The sequence below is a fragment of the Aplidium turbinatum genome, chromosome 11, assembly GCF_918807975.1.
Source record: "Aplidium turbinatum chromosome 11, kaAplTurb1.1, whole genome shotgun sequence".
Taxonomy (NCBI): domain Eukaryota; kingdom Metazoa; phylum Chordata; class Ascidiacea; order Aplousobranchia; family Polyclinidae; genus Aplidium; species Aplidium turbinatum.
The window spans coordinates 4,929,747-4,954,400 of NC_137482.1; the positions used below are offsets into that span (position 1 = coordinate 4,929,747).

General features: G+C 37.3%; 2 protein-coding genes across 2 annotated transcripts; both read right to left on the bottom strand.

The window, feature by feature from the left end:
- Nucleotides 1-43: 43 nt before the first annotated feature.
- Nucleotides 44-2,988, bottom strand: LOC145779348 (UDP-N-acetylglucosamine transferase subunit ALG13-like). The gene is made up of 4 exons (XM_082590910.1): nucleotides 1,811-2,988; nucleotides 1,156-1,318; nucleotides 664-802; nucleotides 44-169 (listed from the first exon to the last, which is right to left on the bottom strand). The coding sequence occupies exons 1-4, from the start codon at nucleotides 1,886-1,888 to the stop codon at nucleotides 58-60; spliced, it is 492 nt and encodes a 163-aa protein (XP_082447036.1). The 5' UTR covers nucleotides 1,889-2,988; the 3' UTR covers nucleotides 44-57.
- LOC145779347 (NAD-dependent protein deacylase sirtuin-6-like) lies at nucleotides 2,290-16,851 on the bottom strand. Its single transcript, XM_082590909.1, has 8 exons — nucleotides 16,775-16,851; nucleotides 9,997-10,081; nucleotides 9,538-9,696; nucleotides 7,955-8,078; nucleotides 7,731-7,814; nucleotides 7,474-7,600; nucleotides 7,287-7,399; nucleotides 2,290-3,404 (listed from the first exon to the last, which is right to left on the bottom strand). The coding sequence occupies exons 1-8, from the start codon at nucleotides 16,838-16,840 to the stop codon at nucleotides 3,011-3,013; spliced, it is 1,152 nt and encodes a 383-aa protein (XP_082447035.1). The 5' UTR covers nucleotides 16,841-16,851; the 3' UTR covers nucleotides 2,290-3,010.
- Nucleotides 16,852-24,654: the final 7,803 nt, after the last annotated feature.

A 24,654-nucleotide genomic window follows, 5' to 3' on the forward strand; every position in this document is an offset into this window, starting at 1 on the left:
CACATTTTGCGTCAATGAAACTGCATAGCAACTGATATAAACAGACTAGGCCGCGCGTCACGTCGTACCGAAGTGCAGCAACAATTGTTTGACAAACACTGATGTGTTTGGTGGGGGAAGAGGCTTCAATAAACTTAAATCCATTTCTTCAAGAGTTTTCAAAAGCGAGCTGCAAGTACAAAATATATCAGTTTCGAGTAATTCCGACATATCGAAACTTGTCATTTTACATTACTTTAACGTCTGTGTACGGTTCACACAAAAGCAGTAGAATAAAATTATTTTACCTACGTTACAGCATGAAAGAAGATCTCTGTCGCACATGAATTCAGTTGATTATGCGGACTACAATGCTATCAATGATGGTCTATGTCGTTAATTGAATGTGCTGTCGGCTGCATAGCCGAGTGGTGAGAGCCCTGGAACGACGTTCGAAAGGGCGCTGGTTCGACACCGCTCAAGAGCATGCAGCTGTGTCTTTGGCATGACACTTAAAGGCATGCCTGAAGGTGGACACAAAGATTGGCTTCCTTGCCTTTTCGTCCACTTAATCTAAATCTTCAACCACCAGGTGTAAGCCTGGATACGACAAACATTGAATGTGCTAATTTTGTAGCTGTAGGCCTATACCAAAAATATCTATCCGTTTTAGGACTTGGTGACCTGCACGTGCAATAGAGAAGGTGATCGTCTTTGCACAACTGCTGAGCTAACTCGAATTGATGGTTATCCATTAACTTTTCATTGACAACAACCACCAGTGGTTTCTTCGCTTCTAAAACTTCTAAACACGTTCCAGCGCCTGCATAGCAAAAAAAATGTTCAATTCCAACAGAGTAAGATGATCCAGTTGGAAGACATGTCTGAGACTCTTTTAATTTGAAAGATAAGTGGAACTTTAAATGTGCCAATACAGTTGAGGAGGGTAAAAATGCAAATGACGTAGATCCGTATTACTTTTTTGTAGGGTAACAAACGTCAATTTGACGGCGGAATTGAATAAAACCAAATTAAACACGGAATAACTTCATAATAGTACTGTTTATTGGAAACTACTATAGATTCTGTGATGATATCAATAGATGTAAGCTTAGTGTAGTAAAACGTTTCTTCCAGCCATCCATACTTTCACCAACACAGCCTAGTTTTACATGCCTGCATGGCTTATCACAAGTGTGGCATTCTTGATATCGTCAGAGAGAGAATCTTTGTACCTATAAGCTTCAACTGTAAAATTGGGCGATATCACATTCTTTACTTCAGATGTTCCTCTTCCATATTGAATGGTCAGTGCCTTGTAACCCCTGGCTTTGAGTACCTTCAATAGAAACACAGTGGGTAGCAGGTATGCGGCAAGAATCGTAGCCAGTATTGAAAATGGGCAGATAATGAGATGGCTGGCGTCAGTCAAAGTTTCTAGCCCCATAAAGATTTTAGCTAGTTTTGGATACGTTATTTACAAGAACATTATAGGGCCTCGTGTAAATGTTGGGTTATTGCAGTTAAGCTTTTTGAGTTACTCCCAAGCAATTTTTAAACAACAAAACTAGTTTTGATTATCCTGGACCTCTTGCACACATCGCCACAGTGACCCCCTAATTTCTATAACTAAAGGAACCCTTGTCGTTCTAACAGATCAAGAACTTTTCATTAGCCCATTCATACTTGACACATACTGGGAGGGGTGACTACCAGAGAAGGCATCTGACGTCATGTAGATTGGCGACGTATGGGTGAATACAGCAGGGGAAAGGGTATTTATTAAATAAAATATTTGAACAACCTTTAGTTAATATTAGGACTATTTCACCTCTTTGATGGGCTTGCTTGTTACAGTTTCTACTAAGGCATCGAAGGAAGTTGTTCCAACAGCTACAAATACAGACATTACCACAGAAAGACGAATTTATGTTCAGCTGTTGTTTGAATAAGTTATCAAAATTAAAAATTTTCTGAAAAATATAAAACTATGTTATTGTAAAGCGTCATTGTTTCGAAATCAAATAAATGAAGTAATGGCTTTACAAAATCAACTTGTGTACACAAACAGGCTCAGACTAAACAAGACGTAGCAGCTAACGGTGTAACTCAAATCTTGGAAGTTCCTGTGTCGTCCCCTTCACCACACATCATCAGATATTTTCACATGTCACAATACGGAGAAACTGGACATATTCTAACACAGGTCGCTGAGTCATGGAGAGTTGCTGTAGACAACTGGTCGACCCTGATATTTCGAGATGAAGACCAGGCTTTTTTGAAGCAGAACAAAAAGGACACAATTAGCGGAGACTAACATTCAAATGTTTACTTTTAAGCGCACATGATTATAAAGTACTGGTAGAAGTGAATCAAACCTACTTTGAAACAAAAGAAATGAGCATGATAGAAAAACAAATGACAACCATTACTTCTATGGGGGTCCAGCGCAGTCTTCACACAAGAAGCTATATTAGTGTAGCCCATGCTAACAAGACTTTGTAATTAGATGTTAAGATTAGGATTGCTGTTTCAACTGTTTTCTGGAGAGATTGTTCGAATAAAAAGTTTTTGAAATAGTTCTCCCTGCAGAACATTACTAATCAGTAATCATCCAATGAAACGCTATAATCTCCTAAGTACGGTAAGGTAAACAAAGCTTTGGTGACTTCAAACGGTGTTCGTCAAATGAACTAAAAATACTCAATGACTTTGATACCGTAATCACTAATCAAGTTATGTTTTTCTTTGAAAAACATTACGACAAAATCAAAGCTCGCCAACTAAATATATTTGTAAGAACAGATAAATGTAATACAAAAGGTTGAGTTTGGTCGTGTGCGTATACTCAAACAAAAACCAACACCCAGCTATAAATGAATACCGCTATTAGCATGTCGTATCATCGCATAAATCAGCCTCAAGTCCTAAAACATCATCGAGCATTATAAGAAAATGTGTCCAATTCAATGCGTGAAAAGCGTGGCATAACCGGGTTGATCTATATAGCCCACTACGTAAACAGTGCTTGTTACAAATCAGTATCAACAACATCACAAGGTTCTTGCTTAAAAGGCACAGACTCAGTAAGAATAGAGTTTGTGCAAACTAATTCATTTTTAATTAAACCGGTATCTTTGTCACCCCCAATAATGCGATTTTGTGGACATAATTCGGTGGGGTTAAAGCTGTTCGGAGCTGGTTCACCATTTTCTTTCTTAACTTCAAAAGTAGCAGAGTGTTCTGACTTGAAAGTTTCTTCAAGGAGTTGTTCGTGTTTTCTTTTTCTGACTATTATCTTTTTACTCTTGGAGAGTAACTCCGGCATTGGATTGGACGAAGTCAAACACACACCTGGTCCAGTGAAGTCGGGCACGGATATTTTTAAGCCTTCTGCTACCATCTTCAAAACATCATCAGCACGCCTGAGAAACATACGGCAAGGCAAATTGAACTACGTTTAAGAACAAATCATTGCTTTCAGAAAACAACTAGAAACCTTAATCGTTATCTATACATTTTGGCACTTACAGTGGCTATTATACCCGGAAAATAATAGAACAAGATGTGAAACAAATTTACCCACTGGGCCATTCATAGGTACAATATTTATTAACATTCGTTCACTATAATTTAAGGTCCATCGCAAAAACGTTCCTAGAGCAAGGAAACGATAGAAACTCTAGTACGGTAATGAATAAACTAAACTTTGGAGATTGTTTTAGCTCGCCAAATAACCCTTATGAGTCTTCAAATATTTTTAGTCTGTTTAATCAATCAAGAGACTATTAAGCGGTGAAGAAATAAATACTAAACATAATAGAGTCAATAGTAGTGAGGTAAGTGTGGGGTACAAGTAGCACCTTTGAACCCTGGGCAGTCGCCATGGATTGTTACACCAATACACCATGGGTCTCGGCTCGGGGAACACTGATCTTGATCACACACCAAACTAACAAGTGGGTCCACGTCCCACCTCATGGGCAACAACCTCGACTGGTTGGCTAAAACTTGTTAGAAATCCTGCTGCCTTGCAGGAAATACTTTTTAGGTAAAGGCTAGGCCCACTGCCAATAACTGTGGTTAGCGTCAGGAAGGGCATCCGGCTGGAAAATCTATGCTCCAAAATATTATTTAAATACAGCAAAAGCTAAAAATGGCCCCTCGTCCCCAGCAGCCCTTAGATGGGCAAGGGGTGCGAAGAATCTCTGGGTTCCGAGAAAACAAAAAAAACATTGAAAAAAGATTATGGTGTTAGAATCGGATGCTGGAATGTGGGAAGTTTGTGTGGTAAAGGAACTGAAATATGTGAAGAACTAAGAAAAAGAAGGGTGGATATATGTGGCCTAGAAGAAGTAAGATGGAGGGGACAGTCAGCGCGGTTTTTAGGTGCCAATGGGAGGAGATATAAGTTATGGTGGTCAGGAAATAACACAAGAATCGGTGGTGTTGGTTTCTTGGTAAAAGAGGAATTATGTGAGAAAGTAATAGAAGTTAGAAGAAGGAATGACAGAGTGATGACAATGGTACTTGCTTTTGAAGAGGAGGTAGTGAGGCTAATCTGTGCCTATGCACCTCAAAGTGGTAGGGATTACTTAGAAAAGGAAAGTTTTTATGATGTTTTGGCAGAGGAATGGGATTTACGGAGTTCAAAAGAGTTGGTGTTTGGATTAGGAGATTTTAATGGACATGTTGGAAAACAAGCAAATGGGTTCGAGGGCATTCATGGAGGGTATGGTTTTGGGAAGAGAAACATGGAAGGAAGAATGCTACTTGAATTTTGTGATGAAACGAAACTTTGTATTGCCAACACATGGTTTAAAAAGAATGAGAAAAGGAAGGTGACTTACAGCTCAGAAGGGCATGAGTCGGAAATTGATTTTATTGTGGTTGGGCAGGAACAGAGAAAGTACTTGAAGAATGTGAAAGTAATTCCGTGGGAGTTGCAGCATAGACTAGTAGAAGGAGACTTAAATATGAAAAAAGTGAAGAAAATTGTGAAGAAAGAACGAGTTTTTGTGAGAAATGTGTGGAAACTGGAGGAAAAAGAAACGAGAATTAAGTTTGTGAAAAGAGCAAAAGAGCTGGCAAACATGAGTGCGCAGGACTTGTGGGCTTCATTTCAGAAAGGTGTCCTAGCAGCATGTGATGAAGTATGTGGGAAAAAGAAAGTGAGGAGGGATCGTGGAGACACATGGTGGTGGGATGAAGAGGTGAAGCATGCGATTTCACAGAAAAGAGATGCATACAAGCAGTGGCGCAAAATGGGTCAGAAGAGAATAAAACGTATAAGAGTATGAAAAAGAAGGCAAAGAGGGTTGTTGCAAGAGCTATGAAGAATGGTGCTGAGGAGGAACTTAATAAAATGGGGGAAAGCCAACACAAAGTATTTAGACTTATAAAGCAAATGAAAAAGGATGGGAAAGATATTGTAGGGGGAAGATGTATAAGCAGTGGAGATGGGAAGTTGCATTTCATCCCGGAAAGCAGAGAAGTGTGGAAGGAACATATCGAAAATGTTATGAATAAGGAGAATGTATGGGATCATATGACAGAGGTTGATCTGGTGGAGGGTCCAGTGGGAAAGGTTACTCGTGATGAAGTGGTGGAGGCAATGGGACAAATGAAACTGCATAAAGCAGCCGGTCCATCAGAAGTGAGCGGAGAGATGATAAAAGCAAGTGGAGGGTTGGGAATTGAAGTAATGCTACAACTTAGCCAAAGGGTATTAGATGGAGAGGGAATGCCAGAGGAGTGGAAGCATACTACTGTTGTTTCACTGTTCAAGAGAAAAGGGGATGTGAGAATTTGCAGTGCATATACAGGTGTAAAACTACTAGAGCATGGAATGAAAATTGTGGAGCGAATACTAGAAAAGAGGTTGAGAACATTGGTGAAATTAAATGATATGCAGTTTGGATTTATGCCAGGAAAAGGTACAGTGGATGCTCTGTTTATATTGAGAAGAATGCAAGAGGAATACCGAGAGAAGCAGAGAAAACTATATATGTGTTTCGTTGACTTAGAAAAGGCATTTGACAGAGTACCAAGAAAAGTGATGGAGTGGGCAATGAGGAAAAGAGGTATACCGGAGGTATTAGTGAGAGCTGTGATGTCTATGTATGAGGTTGCAAGAACAAAAGTGAGAGTTGGATCAAATTATTCAAACGAGTTTTTTGTGAAGGTTGGTGTACACCAAGGACCAGTTTTGTCACCTCTGATATTTGCTATTGTGGTTGACGTTGTAACTGAAGGAGTGAGGGAGGACTTATTGAGTGAAATTTTGTATGCAGACGACCTGGTCTTGACAAGTAATAGTATGGAGGGACTGGAGAGAAAGTTTGAGAAATGGAAAGAAGCATTTGAAACCAAGGGTATGAAGGTGAATCTTGAAAAAACAAGTGATGGTGAGTGGAGCAGAAGGAACAGTTGTCCCTGTGGAATATGTGGCAAGAGAGTGATGAGAAATTCAATGCAATGCAAGGAATGTGGAAAGTGGGTACACGCAAGATGTGCTAATGTCAAGAGAGCCGCAACAAGATTGGCGAAGTGTTTTGTTTGTGGGAAATGCAGAAGAAAGGAATGAAGTGGAAGGCCATGATGATGAGTTCTGCCATGGCATCGAAACAGTGACAGACTTCTGTTATCTGGGTGATCGGATAAATGGAAGTGGTAGATGTGAAGCAGCGGTGACAACAAGGGCAAGGTTGGGCTGGGCAAAGTTTAGGGAATGTGGGGAAATGTTGCATGGCAGAAAATTTTCACTAAGGATGAAAGGAAAAGTATATCGGAGCTGTGTGCGGCCTGCAATGCTATATGGTAGCGAGACATGGGTATTGAGAGAGAGTGAACTGGCAATCCTGAGAAGAACGGAAAGGTCAATGGTGAAAGCAATGTGTGGGGTGAAAACGAGAAGGGAAAAAAGGACTGAAGAGTTGTTGGATATGCTAGAGATGAGAGAGACCATAGACCAACTGGCAAGGGCAAATGGAGTAAGATGGTATGGACATGTGATAAGGAGGGAGGAAGGAAGTCTTCTTAGAAATGCACTAGATCTAAAGGTGGATGGGAAGAGGAAACGCGGTCGTCCAAGAAGAACGTGGAAACAACAAGTGAAGGATGAATTTAAAAAAGTCGGACTGAAGGAGGAAGATGCAAGGGACAGGGTGAAATGGAGAAAAGGGATTAAAACAATTGCTGCGCGGAAACAATCGGCCACCCCCACTAGTGGGGAACAAACCGACGATGGATTATGATGATGATGATGAATAGCTAAATGCTAAACAGTTAACACCAACTAATTTTACCCATGAATTAGCAAATCCGCCTTTTTGTCATGTTTGGTAGGTTGAAGATTAATTATAACCAGCTTTCCTTGGTTCCGTTTGGTGAGCAAGGGCAAGTTAGCAGCTGGAACGATCTGAATAGAAAATAATTGTAAGAAAAGCAGAGCAATTTGTTAAGTATTTTTGTGAATTTTGTCAACTACAGTACCTGCAATGACGATCCAATTACTATGGACAAATCCGCTGATTTGCAAAATCTTTCTGCCAATTCTAGTTGATCATCAGGTAAGGCATCCTCCCAATCTAAAATGGTGTCTCGAAGCAGACCTCGACAACTGAAAGCAAACAAATGCTGTATACCACCGTGTTACATGCTCCAAAGTGTCCCACAAAGCAGTGCACACAGATAACCAAACACAACAACTTGCAAAGTACCGTAATAAAAGCCAACGCATTGTGGTGTACCTGCCCCTTTTCTTTCTGTATGGACACTTTTCACCAGTTGGTTTAAGACCCATCGTAGGAGAAACGTGATCCATAACAGCTTCTCTGCACAGAAACAATATGTAAGTGGATGAAATTAGATTTCAAACATATTTACAGTTTATGCTGCTGGTACTGAGTTTTCATAAAAGCAACATGAATAGGAAATCTACACGGGGTTCACGCCCACATGTCTCGGTACTGACCTATTGCATAATTGACATATCTGTGTAAACATATTTCCATGAAGTTCCGCTAAACGATCCCGAGGAAAACCCGATCTTATGTGCAATCCATCCACATTTTGAGAGACGACAAATTGAATTAGTCCTGTAAATGTAGCAAAGTTTATAAATGACTCTATTTACATAAATGGCCAAGTTTGCATTTTAAAGATCATTTTTACTTTTATGCAAAGTGTAATCACAATGATGCTAAGAAAGCAATTGCTTAACATTTCCCTTTATAGTTAAAGATCAGATACACAGCCATAGGCGTCGATTTTTTCTTAGAAGAGAGGAATTCTGAGAGTTTTCAAACAGATTTCATTGAATGTGTATGTTCGCAAATTCGCAATGGTTAGTCTTTCTCGCAAAGACTGCGTTCAGCGTCGCTGCAGCAATTAAGCTTTAATAGGTTTAATGTTTCTTTCTTGAGCCTTGCGATCTTATGAGCGCTGCTAAACTAAACAAATTTCTTTTATGTTTTCCTTTGTGACCTAAAGACTAAAGAGCCTCGTGACCTGTTATCTTTAAAGTGGCGCTTTCGGATTTGCCGCAAAATGTTCGGACAGGTGACTGCTGACTGTGCGGATATTGCTGCTGTACAACTTCCGTTAGTCTGCGGCAGATAACCGATTGTTTTTCCGAGGCCCACAAACAGCAGCTACAGTAACAAGTACCATCAGGGTTAAGACGCATCCACTGGAATTCGGAAAAAGCTTCCGTTGCAACACACGACTTTCCCAAGCCGGAAACGTCAAATGGAGCAGGTAGAGATCCATGGCTCATACTGTCTTCTACAACTACCAGTGCATTGCCTGAGACATTGACTTCACCACTGTCCATCCTTGAAGCACTGCTTTCTTCATCAATGTCATCTCTACTATCATTCGTGCTGGACGTAACTTCTTCAGCGTTATCATCTCGACGCCTTTGGAAGCTGGCTTTAAGAATGCGCGAATAGACGTTTGACTTTGCTTCATGTTTAACTAAAAGTTTCAATAATGAAATGACAACATCGCGCGGTGCCCCAATTTAGCCTATACCCAGCAACAAGTTTGTGAGGAAAGCTGTGTAAAAAGCGATTGTTTCAGTAAGTCTTTAGTTTGTATCGCTTATTTAATTGTCATGTTCATTATGATGTCATATTCCCTTACCCGGAACTAAAGTTTGATTGTGACGCAACGAAAGTAAGACCATTAGGAGAAAACATCAAACGTGGCTTTCTCTCACCAGGAATTGCCAGCGTGTGGCAGTTGCCGTAACAACAATGCAGTGAGTACCGCCTTTTTTTAATACAGCGTTGTTGCGGAATTGCTTTGTTCCGTCGGATACCTAGCGAGAGACTTTGCGTAAAACAAGAGGTTGCGCTGCAGTTGGTTGGATAATTCAGCGTTTAACAAAAACGGAAATAATTGTAACGAACACTTCATAAGTGTCATGAAAACAGAGTGGGCGAAACATATTTTGCCCACCCTCGTTTCACAGCAGGGTGGGCGCCGCCCACCCGGCCCACCCTATTTCGACGCCTATGTACACAGCTAAGCTTCATATTTACCACTACAAACCTAATTTTTCTAAAATGACAAGAAGCCTATGTGAAAAAGTTGGTATAGCATCGTCAAATGTAATACTGCACTCGGGTGATTTTCCTTTCTTTTCTAAGGTCCACACTCCTTTTGGACCACGAAAATCAGGAATACCAGCTGACGTGCTTATCCCAGCACCTGAAAAATACAAACAAGTGTCTGATATGTATTAAAGCTGTGTCTTAAAAAGTTCTATCCAACGTTTAAACAACTAGCAAACTGCAACTAAAATATTATCAACAATACAATATGCTTATTGCTTAGTAAAAGTTGCTTATCTTTCATATTTTTCAATGTTTAATACCGTACCGAGAAATTATAGTTATGACGTACATTCAAAAGAACCATGTCAGTTAGGTTTATCCAATATGCAACTGTGCAAAACAAAACATATTAGTGTGTACCTAAGATGATTACTTTCATACCCTCACGCCATACCTGAGTGGACAACTGTCAGTTTACTTGTCTGAATGAGATCAACTAATTGATGACATTTTTTTTCAAGATCTATCGTATCAAATATCTGAAAAAAGCAATAACATTTTGATGTGGATAAACAAGTTAAAATCTTTTAGCACAATTGATATTACACATATAATCAGCATAATTTAATGATTAAAGGCAACTATGTGACGGAATGGCCCGATTCAGTGAGTCCGATTCGGTGAGTTCCCTATTCGGTGAGAGCCTTTTTCGGTGAGAGCCCTATTCGGTAAGTTTTTTTTTTTAAATTATTGCGCGCCGTAGCCTAATTATCATTGCCGTTATAGGGTTAGGGGATAGGGGTTTGGGGTTAGAAGGTTTGGGGGTTTTTGGGGATGTTTGGGGGTTTGTGAGTTTTGGGGGTTTGGGTTTTTTTTTGGGGTTTTTGGTTTTTTTTGGGAGTTTTGGTTTTTTTTGGGAGTTTTGGTTTTTTTTGGGGGTTTGGGTTTTTGGGGTTTTGGGTTAGGGGTTTTAATTAGGCTACGGTACCCGATAATTTTCAAAAAAAAAAATTCAAAAAAATCACCGAATAGAGCTCTCACCGAAAAAGGCTCTCACCGAATCGGACTCACCGAATAGTAGCAGACCCACTATGTGATGTGCAGTCTAACCATAGAAAGAGCTCAATACCTGCTCTCCTGGGCCACATTGAAACGGGCTTTTGTCTGAGAATGGGTTTCTTTTATGTCTGGTTTTCTTTCTCCATTCTATTATTATTATTATGACTGCTCATCCACATCAATATTGGAACTGGCAAATTCAATCCACAACACTTTTCATTAGGCTGTCATTCATTACTACATGTGTGCTTCTCTCTGTTTTTGTTTTATTTTTGCTATTTGTTTTTTTTGGGTTTTGTGGCCGTGCTAACTACTGATATATAGCCTACTACATAATTTTTCATTCAGGCACGTTTTAAACCTTTCAAGGTTTTGCCACCTTTTCCCGTTCGTTAACGTGCTGGTAGGTTTATATCGATTTTTGTAATTAGTATCTTTTTTGTCCCGGACGCGTTAATGACAAAAAATAAAATGATTGATGATTGATTATGCTAAAAAAACCTGAAAAGAGGGATTTCTGAATTAGTAAGAATTTTGAAAACTTTGATAGGGATTAGTAAAAAATGTTACAAAGGAATTATACAAACAATAATTACTGCTAACACTCATGCTTTGAAATCCCTAGCTTTGACAAATGATTGTGAGACATACAATAAGTTGGCAACCAAGTTCATTCAAGTACTGTACCGTATGCCATATTATGCATGGGAGGCATTCCATTATAATTCAACAAATTTTAGAAAGAAATGTAACCACTAGGTTTCAAAAGGTGTTGGTTTTGATATATTTTGTTGTGTTCAAAATTTGAACTTGGGCGAAAAAAATTTTGAAAATTGGACAAGTGGTTTTTGAGATATCGCGTTTTGAAATTTTGTTGCTGTCACTAGGTGGCACTGTTGATGTTCCCAATGTTTTTTGATTTTAGGGTTATATTTGGGGTAGAAAGTTGGTTGAAGTGTCTATTCCACCATTTTTCATAATGCAGAATTCAAAAATGGTCTCAATTTTAGTCTAAAAGCATTAGCTAAGGAGTTATGGGGCATTTAAAAAAATTTGGGGGACCAAATGCAGGCCTTAAAACTCGTGTTTTTTTCCGGCAGCCATCGTGGCCTACCAGGAGCTCCTTCTCGGCGGCCAAATTTGCGCGCTTGGAGGCCAAAATACAAATAACGATAGCACAAGTAAATAGAATTAAACTTGCAATAATGCTAAAATGATCACTTAACGTTGTTGAAGTTTGGGCGATGTTTTGCAATAGAATCGTTGTACCACGCAATAACTACTTTATCGGGATTGTAATCCAGTATTGCGGGACCATCTAACGACACTAAATTGTTTCAACTGCATACCGCCTTTCATAAAACCTGACCATTTATACCGATATGATGTCACCATTGAGGGTGTGAAGTCACTAGCCCATAGCATGAACATTTCTCAACTATGAAGACACGTGTTTTCTCTTTCGATGTCAACTAACCTAGTTCTCCTTTTTACCAACGATTCAATGTCCGACAACATTGAATCGACATAAAAACGACAATATTGCCAGCCGATGTAAATTAGCACTTCGGATTAAGACTTTGTTATAATAAACGTCGGGAATTACAAACAAGACGTACAGCGCTGGTGATCACAGCTGGATATTCCATACAATAGCAAATGTTCCCGCACAATACAACAGTGGTGATTATGACGTGCTGACCTAATTCTGCGTCACTCTTTGATACTACATATTTTCGACAGTTAATCCACGATTATTCTATTGCAAAATTAAATAATTGGCTAAAAGAAACCGGCGGCCAAACTTGGCCGACCGAGGAGGTAGTACCGGCGGTCATTCAAGCACTACTTAGCGGCCATGGCCACGATGGCCGCCGGCTGCTTTAACACTTTGCTCCTCAAAGGGAGGCCAGATTTGGCCCCCCCCTCATATTTCCTTTGATTGCTTGAAGCACAGTAACGCCATGCACTTGGTTTTTCTTGACTTTTCCTAAAATTGCCAGGCGGATCTGATGATATTAAATTTGATGCTAAAAGTTGTGTAGTTTTCTTGTAAATTCAAGATTTTGGTGATTTTTTGCTATTTCTAGCTAACTTCCAGCAAAGCGTGAAATGGATTACATTGCGATGACAAGCCATAAGCTCATAATTGCTTCGTGCATCGATATGCGCGAGCAGAGAGAAACATCCTCTTGTTTTCCTTTGTTCGGTTTGACCTCAATAATACAAAGCGCGTTATTTCTTATGCCACAAAAGAAAAGCCAGTGATCACAAAGCTGTTAATTAGAAACAATAATAGCAAACGTTTTTTTGCGTTATCAGCTCTACGAGCAGTAGCAATCCATGATCAAAATAGTAGGCAATGTAGGCCACAAACTATTCAAAACAGATGTTTCAAGCAGATAATATTCATTGACGAATAAAAAACGTTGCAATAAGAAATCTTCCCTTGGGTAAAGACACGAAAAACCTGGTTTCAAAATAAACGTTCTATGGAAATGCTCTCATTGACAAAACTTGCAATTGAGGAAATGTATCACTGCAAATGCTTTTGGGAGAAGCCGGAGAAATAGCGTTTTCGCAAACAGTAATTGTAAGATACACTCAAAATTATGAGATAGGCTCCATTTAGGCTACACGTAGCAGCTAACTCGATGGCTACATGTCCCTTCCCTGCTTTATGTTGCCTACTTGCTGTTATGTCTTGCATTTTTGTTTCACAGTGCACTGTGTGTTGTTCCAAAGAGCTCAAAATAAACATGATAATGCCTTGTCTTACATTACAAAATATACATTACAAAATATTTTGTAATGTAGACGAGGCATAAAGCTAGGCGTCACATAAAACAAACAACGAATCAGCTTTCTTGATCATTGATTCAACATCTAAATACGTTACGCCAATGTATAAGAGGCAGGCTATTGTGAAGACACGCCATTTATAAACGATCCGATTATACCAAAAGTGAGACAAACTAGTGGATCAAAGAATGAATAAATAATGCTGAGAAAACTAAATCTAAGTGACGAACAATACCGATGTCTTCATTTATCTTGGAAAAATGCTGCCTAAACTTATCAACAAAAAATACAGTAAATAACGGCAAGGACCCGAAAGCAGAATTTGCTCGACTTTGGCATGAATTTAGTCAGACATCTAATAATTCCACACATACAATAACGGGCTCTCAACGGCTGTAAGATACATAATCAACCTGGTTCTGGGCGGTTTGTGTAACAGTTTAGGGAAAGACACTACTTGAAATGATGCACCACACAAAAGATTTTCAATGAAGACTGAGTCTAAAAACAGATGTGGATTGTGCTGCACAATGACTTCAAGTTTAGGACAGAAAAAGCACAAAAATATCATGATAAAAATAAAGACCTTGTGGGAAATTTTCGAGAATCATAACACGATGCAAATACCATAAACGCGTAGTTTGCATGCTGCTCTAAGCTGGCCGGTAACTACAAAGGTAGACAATACAGGCAGTTTATAATTCGATAACAGCGTAATAAACATTATAAATACATAGACCGACAATTTTTTTTTTTAAACGTTTTACGTCTAATAGTAAATTTTTCCCCAACAATTTTTGTGAAGCGCTTGCAAACCACGGTTTTGTAAAATAATTCATTATTATTATTTTTTACTTCTCGGATGTTGTAAAACGTCATCAGCAAAATCACTAGAAAACATTTCATTACTTCAATGTAGTAGGCCTATGAATTTTTTATAGAATTGTAGCCACGTTGTTTCAACAAAGAAGCCATTTTTTGGAAATATAAAGTTATAGAAAATAATTTGCAATCATGCAAATGTTTGGAAAGAATCTAGGAAGTCTTCTCACAATCCGGCACAAAATGATTATGTTTATTGTGTCTCTGCAATATTTTTTACGACAAACTTTGAAGCTTCGTTATAATCATTTTTATCTTTGAAGTCAAAAGTTAATTTTTTTTTGGCCAGAAACATCTTCGCTGCCTTGCTGATGTTGTCGGCTATAGGCGTATTTTTTGTGCTTCAAACAATAAGGACCCAGTCACTCAGCAATTCAGTCCTTTTACATTGATTCAACATTTGTAAACGTTAAATTTATGTAGATTTGCTGACTGTGGGTTATTTCACATTTCTTTTGTTTACGCATGATCCTCAATTCGCTGTTGCATTGTTTCGACGCTGGCGGACTAAAAATGTATTTTCAAATTGATTGACAGAATCTTCAATAAAAAGTGAGCTTCGAACTTAGCTTTGTTGATGTAAATGCTGTATTTTTTGTGGATGTAATTTATGAGTCATGTTTATAAACAACCGTAAGCGAAATGACTTATGATGCAGGTTGCATGATATTCGTGATGCGACTTGACACAAATCCACAATTTCAAAAGCACCTAATTTGAACTTAGAAATTTCAGATAATTTCAACAACTTGTTCAATTGTCTTCTCTCTACTAAAAATATTAATACCACAAACTCAATTGTAGACCTAAAATACACAAACGAAGATGTAAACAGCTATTCAAGCAGGCTAAGGTGTTACTTATGAGAAGTTTTGTTCCCTAAAACTAGAAGCTAGCCATGAGTTTTGGAAAGCATTAGTTTAGGACAAAAATGTAAAAGAACAAACGCAGTTTTTTTTTTCAAATTCGTGTAACAATATTACTCTGATTGTAACTATTTTAGAATCAATGAGTAGCCTACAATAAGATTTGCTCGCAAGGCGTAAATCTTTATCAATGCAATGATTCGGCACACCGCACACACCCTTCGTGCGGTTGATCGACCTCTTTGTTATTCAGAACTTTGCATGAAATCGGATTAGCATGGTAATTAAGCAGCGGCAAGATAAATCAAAATTGTCGTTTTTGGGTACCTTTGCAAAAATTGAAATATCAAGTTTAACATATAAAATTTTGAAATAAAGATTTTTCAAACTTATAGACAAATGATTTTTTTTCATACCAGTGCAACTTCTGTTGAAATAGCACCAGCGGATAACACGTAACAACTGATTGAATTTGATCCAAAAACGGCCCCCCCTTGAGCAGTTAACTTCCAAAAAAAGGTTGAAAATCAAAGGGTTAAGGCTTGAAATGCCAACCCTCAAATTGTCATGTGGGTAACAAGATATCCCGAAAAAAAATCTGTTCTTTAAAGTTTCTTGCATATACTTCATGATCTAGTATAATATTTTTTTATGAGACTTTTGTCCTTTTTGCAAAATGCAACCTTATATCAAAGATCTATTAATGCAATATTTGAATGATGCTTGCTTATGACGTCACAACAACAAATTACAGACTTCCCCAAAAAACTTTTTTTCATTGTGAAAATTGCCCGGGAAAACAAAATTTGACTGCAATTTTGAAACAAGGGCTGGTTTTCCTGAGCAATTTTCACTATGAAAAAAGTTTTTTGGGAAAATCTGTAATTTGTTATTGTGACATTATAAGCATGCATTATTCAAATATTGCATTAATAGATCATATAACTTCTCATGCAAGTCTTTGATAAAAGGTTGCATTGTGCAAAAAGGACAAAAGTCTCATAAATAAACAGTATATTATCATGAAGTATACGCAAGAAACTTTACAGAATAAAAAAAAATTTTGGGATATCTTGTTACCCACATGACAATTTGGGGGTTGGCATTTGGTCCTACCAATTTTTTTTAAATGCCACACAACTCCTTAGCTAATTCTTGTAGACTAAAATTGACATCATTTTTGAATTCTGCCTCATGAAAAATGGTGGAATAGACACTTCAACCGACTTTCTACCTAAAATATAACCCTAAAATCAAAAAACATTGGGAACATCAACAATGCCACCTAGTGACAGCCACAAAACTTCAGAACGCGATATCTCGAAAGCCGCTTGTTCGATTTTCAAAAATTTTTTTTGCCGAGATGCATTTTTCGCATACTATGACATATGCTTTAGTCATGAAAATTGAAGACTTACTGGTTATTTGGATTCGTTGAATTATAATGGAATGCCTCATAGCAGGGTGCAGGCTACCATTATTTTTTTTAAATATAGCTTAAAAGTAACACTAATCTGGTTCATAAAATAATTACTTCCACTTTCCTTAGTTTGTTTAGCAAGAAGAAAAATTGTAAGAAAGATAGCACTTCTTTTGATGTATTTGCGATGCACTGCAACCTACCTCTGGCATTCCACATTTTCCTTTGTGTTCGTATGAAGATAAACCGGCAGAGTAGTTCACAGACATTATTTTAAACTTCTACTGCAAACAAAATACACAAGTTCAATGTTTATTATGAACAAAGGTGGGCAGTAACTAGTTAAAAAAGTAACTAGTTACATAACTAGTTACTTTTTGAGTAACTGTAACTTTGTTACTTTTTTGAAAAAGTAACGATAAGCAGTAACTAGCTACTATTATAGCGTTTTTCAACAGTTACTAGTTACAGTTACTTAATTTCCCAAACAAAAATTGGTCGTTTGTTTATCAGTTTATTTGTAATGGTCAAATTATTTGTTTGGAAGAGATTATACGCATTCGGCGACAAGAAGCGAGGCTGTGTACAGAAAGGAGCTGTGTAAACTGTGAGATAGAATTTCGCAGTGTTCTATAAGGGTTGATGTCTGTGACGCCACAATCCTTTGTTTGTTCCCCCACTTAGCTGCCTGTTTTTAGAAATTTCAGGTTCTTCTTTTTTGTAAAGCAATTCTTTTTTTGTAGATTGTGGTTATAGGCCTATAGCTTTGAACACAGGTAGACGAGGACTCAGTGGTCGAACGTCGAAATGGATAAGTTTCTGTCTATATCAATGGTTTTCAACCTTTTTGGTGGAACGGAATCCAACGAAACATTCCAAAAGCTCGAAGAACCCCTGTTCAATAATTTATTTGCCTTATGCAAAAAACATAGTTTGATTAATAAAATAAAATTAAAATACTCATGTTCAAAATTATTTATGTACCGGTACAATAAAAATACAAACTGTAAAAAATTACATTTAATCTCATAAAAAATTCAATGAGAAACTTAGCTTGGTGTTTTTTGCACAAGTCTAATATTGGGTCGTGTGTTTGACAGACACACACGAAGTTCAGTGCAGCAAATTTATTAATAGTGGCAAACCTGATCAATATTTGATTACCGGTATATTTAAACAATATGCATATAATAATAAAATATACTCTCGGATTTGAATGTAAACTTGCGGAACCCCTAGACTTACTGGCGGAACCTTAGGGTTCCGCGGAACCCTGGTTGAAAACCACTGTTCTAAAGTATGTGAGACTGAAACAAACCCCACTGGTAATGCGACCAATATGCCAATCTCTAGACATTCTGCAATCAGAAGAGAAGGCCTATATGGGTATGACGAGGAAAAGACTATAAGAACTTCGAAACAGCAACAAGGTGGCTGTGTGCCTGCCATTTCTTACTCGATTGGCGGAATCTTTGGAAAACAGATTTGGCCATGTTTTTGATGATAGTATCTGCCAGCTAGCTGCTGCGTTTCACCCACAATTCCAACTTTCTTGGCTTTACAAGGGTGAAGAAATTAAGACGGCTCTATATCTCAAAATAGTTAACCTATTACAGAACCACAGCAATTTCAACATCGACGATGCAGCAAGCAACCGTGACACTGCTGATGTTGACAGGCATGAAACAGATGACTTTTTTGCTCCGTTATTTGAAAACACAAAAAAAAGAAAGCGAGTGCCGCAAAAATTTAAAATGAATTTCTCGAACGTAACCCAACAAAGGCAGTTACGTCTGATGCACTCCCCAATAACGCCATGAGGCGTTTGTTCTTGCGATACAATACCCCTATCCCCTCCAGTGCTGTTGTTGAAGGACTGCTCTCGCTTGGAAAGGACATTTTGAAACCAAAGCAAGCTGGACTTAGCAATCAACATTTTGAAATCCTGATATTTCTGAAAAGAAATTGATGTTGTGCCTCTTCGTTCATTTTAGATACCCGTATCAAAATATTGACACGACCTACTGCTTATCAGCACAGAATTTCCTGTGCATGTCATTTTTTCGATTTTTTATTGTTTCATATCCGGAAGGCGGACGTTTAGGGGTTAGATTATGGATTCTTAGAAGCATTATAGTATGCGGACAGCTAGCAGAGTGGTCGCTGTTTTGTAGTTAGGCAAAAGCTACGAACAAAGTATCATCTTGCTCTTTATCATGTATTTTTCAACTTGTACTTCATGCAAAGAAGAGTAGTTGCAGATCAGTAGGCCTACTCACATGCAACCATTTTTTTTGAAAAGTAACTGTAACTGTAACTGTAACTAGTTACTTTTTAAAAAACGGTAACTGTAACTGAAACTAGTTACTTTTTAAGCAAAGTAACTGTAACTCAGTTACTTTGAAAGTAACTAGTGCCCACCACTGATTATGAACAGGAGTGGTTTGGTGTTTCAAAACATGCCACCCTGGTCATGACCCATTGGTCAATGACCAGGGATGCCAGCAACAAATTTCCAATAAACTTAGATTGTGTGCTAAAAAACCCAGATGAGGCAAAAAAAACCCAGGTCCAGAAAATATGTAGTAAAGCGGTTAAAAAAACCAGCGTGTGCTTTCAGCACCATTTTAAATCATTACGGTACACAGAAGCCTCAGAAAGCTACAAATAGTACGGTAACATCTATAATATAATACAATACACATGCTTATGTTGGTATGGTAGTTAATATCATAGGCGCCTAACCCGTGGGGGCCCGGCCCCCACGCATATTTCTGCGTGGGGGCAACTTTTATGCTGTATTGATACATAAAACAATAGATAAACTAGCGATCGGCAGCAGGAAAACATTTTTTAAATGCAAACCGCAACAGCTTCGCGATAAATAATCACCAGAACGAGCAGCGATGCTACAATCCCACACCAGACAACAAAATCTGTCATTTTACATTGATTTAACGTCTGCAGACGCACCCAAAAACAACACAATTTGCTATGTAGACACGGAGCGTGCGTTTAGCTTTATGCACTTGCAAACAGACTGGATGTCGCTTTCGAAAGTCGAAACCTCTGCAGTGAATCGCTCGCTGTGAAAATGAACTTGAAGTCTCGGCCCGAGGTAACCACTAACATTAACCAACGCAACAAGGGCTGGTACAAACCACATTGCGCACACACGGCCGTTGCCATATAAACCCGATCAAAGGCGGGAGTATGTGCATCTTTTGTTTCATTTACAACACGAAAACCGGCGTTTTACAGCGAATTGAAAGCAGGTTAGTCATAAGTTGCGACATTGTAGTGAAAAGGGAGAAATGTCAAGTGGAAAACTTAATCAAACGTCTCTCCGTAAGTATTTTCAAGGGCTGTTTACGGATGTCAGCAACTCCTAAATTTATTGTGACGTGCTGTTGAATTGATGTAAACATGAATGATTTTACTTTTAACAGGTATATTTTCAAGCGTATGATCAAGTTAGTATTTGCATTCCATTTTCAAAACATTGTCATTCCATTAGTACAGTAGGCTATACCTTTTAGTAAACCTTTTCCTCTCGTGTTTCATGCTAATAAATCTAGTTCGTTGCTGAACTTTATGTTGTGCTAAGCTGCGCCCTTTTGGGGCAAATTTTTAATTTCAATTGGGGGGATATCTAAATATCTGTGTATGCCTGAAAAATGAAGGCATGCAAAAAAAAAATTTTTTTGGTCAATGTTTAGACCCTGCTGTCGGCCCCGGAACATTTGCAGGTTACCGCAATTTTGAAATCCTCATAAAATTTTAATCTTTTGTGCTAGGTATGGCATGTTGGTATTCATTTCTATTGTTTTTGGATAATTAATCCATTTATTAAGTTTACAGACAAATTTAGACATGTTTTAAAATTTTAATTTTTTCAACGATGTCATATTTTCTTGCATTTTATGTAAATTTCTGTGGTTTCTGAAGGTTATGATGGTAACAAGTTGGATTTACTGGTTCACATTCTGAAGCAATATAAATAGACTCATTAGTTAAACATTTTAACCAAAAACAATAGCTAAGAAAGTCCAGATGAAAGTAGTATTATAATTCTTATTTATGTAACAAATTACATCACAGGCATGTAAGTATGTATGCTGCTTCTCCACCCATTAACTTGATTCCGATTTTACCTTCCAGAATACTACGAAATATACCTACCTGACTTATTCTATTGAATGTATTGTATTATATTAGCTGAGTGTAAGAATGGCATAATGATCTTCAATAAAGGATGATCCTTTAGAAATAGGAAAGTATGAGCCAATGAAAACATCCCAACTTCTGCTTCGTTTGAATGTACTCAGACATTTTCTCTATCACCGTACATTTCAATTTATGAATTCCACAACATCAACAACTGCACAATCAACTCTACGAAGACATCATCAACATATATTCATCTGCATCTATAGCAGCCAGAAAGTGCAAGAAGACCATCATAGACCAAATAAAAGAGATTGAAACCAAAAGAAAGACTGTGAACAAAAACAAGAATAAGCAGCAGATTCTTAGGTTCAATAAGTTTTTTTTGGAGGTCTTCACTTTAAAATTTGTATTCTACAGGAAAATGTGTTACTGAAGGAAGGTGTCGTGGATCATCTAACCTCAATGGAAATTAACATATCTAACAATATATCATATGTGCTATTGGAGGAGATGGTACAAACTCTAATACTGGCTTAAAGAATGGTTCAATAGCCCACATCGAAAGAAATATAGGAAGACCTTGTCAGCGTGTAGTTTGCTTACTTCACCACTGCGAGTTGCCACTTCGCAAACTTTTTAAACACATTGATGGATCAACTTCAGGGCCAAACAGTTTTAATGGTCCAGTTGGAAAAATGCTTGCCAAAAATATATGGGAAATGGAGCCTACTTGAACTATTTGAACCACTAAATAATAAATATACCAAAATATCCTGAAATTTCGGTTCAACTTGAGCAGAATACCTCAAATGATGCAAAGCACCTGCATAAGCTGCAAGGCGACAGTGGAAATCTTCCAGAAAGTTTGATTAAGAAAAAAATTGGCCCACTGTGACACTCGCGTTGCTTAACTCTAACTTATTGAACCTAAGAATCTGCTGCTTATTCTTGTTTTTGTTCACAGTCTTTCTTTTGGTTTCAAGCTCTTTTATTTGGTCTATGATGGTCTTCTTGCACTTTCTGGCTGCTATAGATGCAGATAAATATATGTTGATGATGTCTTCGTAGAGTTGATTGTGCAGTTGTTGATGTTGTGGAATTCATAAATTGAAATGTACGGTGATAGAGAAAATGTCTGAGTACATTCAAACGAAGCGGAAGTTGGGATGTTTTCATTGGCTCATACTTTCCTATTTCTAAAGGATCATCCTTTATTGAAGATCATTATGCCATTCTTACACTCAGCTAATACAATACATTCAATAGAATAAGTCAGGTAGGTATATTTTGTAGTATTCTGGAAGGTAAAATCGGAATCAAGTTAATGGGTGGAGAAACAGCATACATACATACTTGACTTTACATGCTTGTGATGTAATTTGTTACACAAATAAGAATTATATATAATACTATTTTTTCATCTGGACTTCCTTAGCTATTGTTTTTGGTTAAAATGTTTAACTAATGAGTCTATTTATACTGCTTCAGAATGTGAACCAGTAAATCCAACTTGCTACTATCATAACCTTCACTAACCACAAAAATTTACATAAAATGCAAGAAAATATGTCATCACTGCTAAAATTAAAATTTTAAAACATGTCTAAATTTGTCTGTAAACTTAATAAATAGATTAATTATCCAAAAACAATAGAAATGAATACCAACATGCTATACCTAGCACAAAAGATTAAGATTTTATGAGGATTTTAAAATTCCGGTAACCTGCAAATGTTCCGGGGCCGACAGCAGGGTCTAAACATTGACCAAAAAAATTTTTTTTTTGCATGCCTTCATTTTTCAGGCATACACAGATATTTAGATATCCCCCCAATTGAAATTAAAAATTTGCCCCAAAAGGGCGCAGCTTAATGTTGTGCATAGCTTAAAAGAGTCGCAGTCCATCAACCCCTAACAGACGCATGGCATGTGTTTGCTTAAACGAAGTGATCGAGTTTTGTTTATAATAATTAACGATAGGGCGAACATAGCGATAACTCCGAGTGTGGCTCAGTTGACAATCTCCATCTCCCTGATTATAACTTTCTTCATAGTGACTCATCAACGAAAGCTGGTGGGGTTGCCTTTTACATAAAAAAGAACATTCCATATGCATTGCGTATTGACCTCAACCTTAAATTGCCAGAATGTGAAGATTTGTGGATAGAAATTCCTCAAAAAACAGGTAAAGCATTTGTTATATGTGTCATGTATCGCCATCCAAACTACAGCTTCAATCAGTTTCAAGAAAAACTATGTAATTCCATATCAGCCATAGAAAACTCTAAACAAGACTACTTAATTTGTGGTGACATGAACATCAATCTTCTTCTAAAAAATAACAATATAACAATCTATAAAGAGTCATTGAATTCGCTTGGGTGTAATTGTCTCATCCAAAATGCAACCAGATTTCTTGTTAACAACACTCCTTCTCTTCTTGACCATATATACTCAAACAACTGCAAACAAAACATTTCTAGTGGAATTTGTAAATATGACATATCTGACCATTTACCTGTTTTTGCAATCATAAAGAATTCTACTGTATGCTTCTCTAATGTACATACTCAATACAAAAGGTCATGGAAAAATTTTGTTCTTGAAGATTTTTTGCTAGAATTGCAAGATGGTATGCAAAATATTGAAAACAACATAGCGCTAACTGATGTTGATGTAAACAGTAACTTTTACCAATTTATTTCTCACCTACAACTTATGATCAACAAACATGCACCTCTAAGACAATTAACCAGGCGTGAAAAAAAACTAACACTTAAACCCTGGATAACTAAAGGCATTTACAAATCAATCAAAACAAAAAATAAACTTTTCAGATTGTGTTACAGGCATGATGATTCTAAACAGATTCTTTCCTACAAAGCATACTCTAATAAACTGTCACACTTAAAAAGAATTGCAAAAAAACAATATTACTACAATCTGTTTAACGTTAACAAAAATGATTCTGGAAAAATGTGGAAAGTGATTAATGATCTAACTACATACAAAAACTCTTCCTCAAAAAATAATTTACCTCAACATATAATCATTGATGACACAACGTATGAAACTGATTCTATGAATTTTACAAATCTAATCAACAAACATTTCACTGAAATAGGAACAAAAATGGCAGCTAAAATACCATCAGTACATCCACGTAGTGATATAAAAAGTCAATTAAAATCATTTGCTTTTGAAGATATTGATGAAAGCGAAATCTCTGATTGTATCAATGGCATGAAGACAAAAACAGCTCCTGGTTTGGATGGTGTCTCCACTAAAACTGTTAAATTAGCTAAATGTGTCATTACTCCTGTCCTGGTCAAACTATTCAACAAATGCATTGCTCAAGAAGTTTATCCAGATTGTCTAAAACTATCACAAATCACTCCAGTACCAAAACACCCTCATCCCAAAGCCTTAACTGATTTTCGACCAATTTCTTTACTGTCGACATTCTCTAAAATCTTTGAAAAAATTCTATATCAAAGAATTAATAAATTTCTCAACAAACATAACATTTTGTCTACATGCCAGCATGGCTTTAAAAGTAATGACTCCACTTCACTAGCCACAACAAGAATATATGACGAACTGTTATCTGCCATGAATCAAAAGGAATTCACATGCTCAATTTTTCTGGATTTAAGCAAAGCCTTTGATACTGTAGATCATAAAATCTTACTAAGCAAACTTTACAATTATGGCCTTCGAGGTAAAGTTCTGAGTCTTTTAAATTCCTACTTATCTAATAGACAACAATGTACTAAAATACTTGGAAATACATCTGACTTTGAACAGGTAAAATGTGGTGTCCCTCAAGGCTCTGTTTTAGGGCCATTACTCTTTCTGTTATATGTGAATGACTTACCAAATGCAACAAATTTTAAAACAACATTATTTGCTG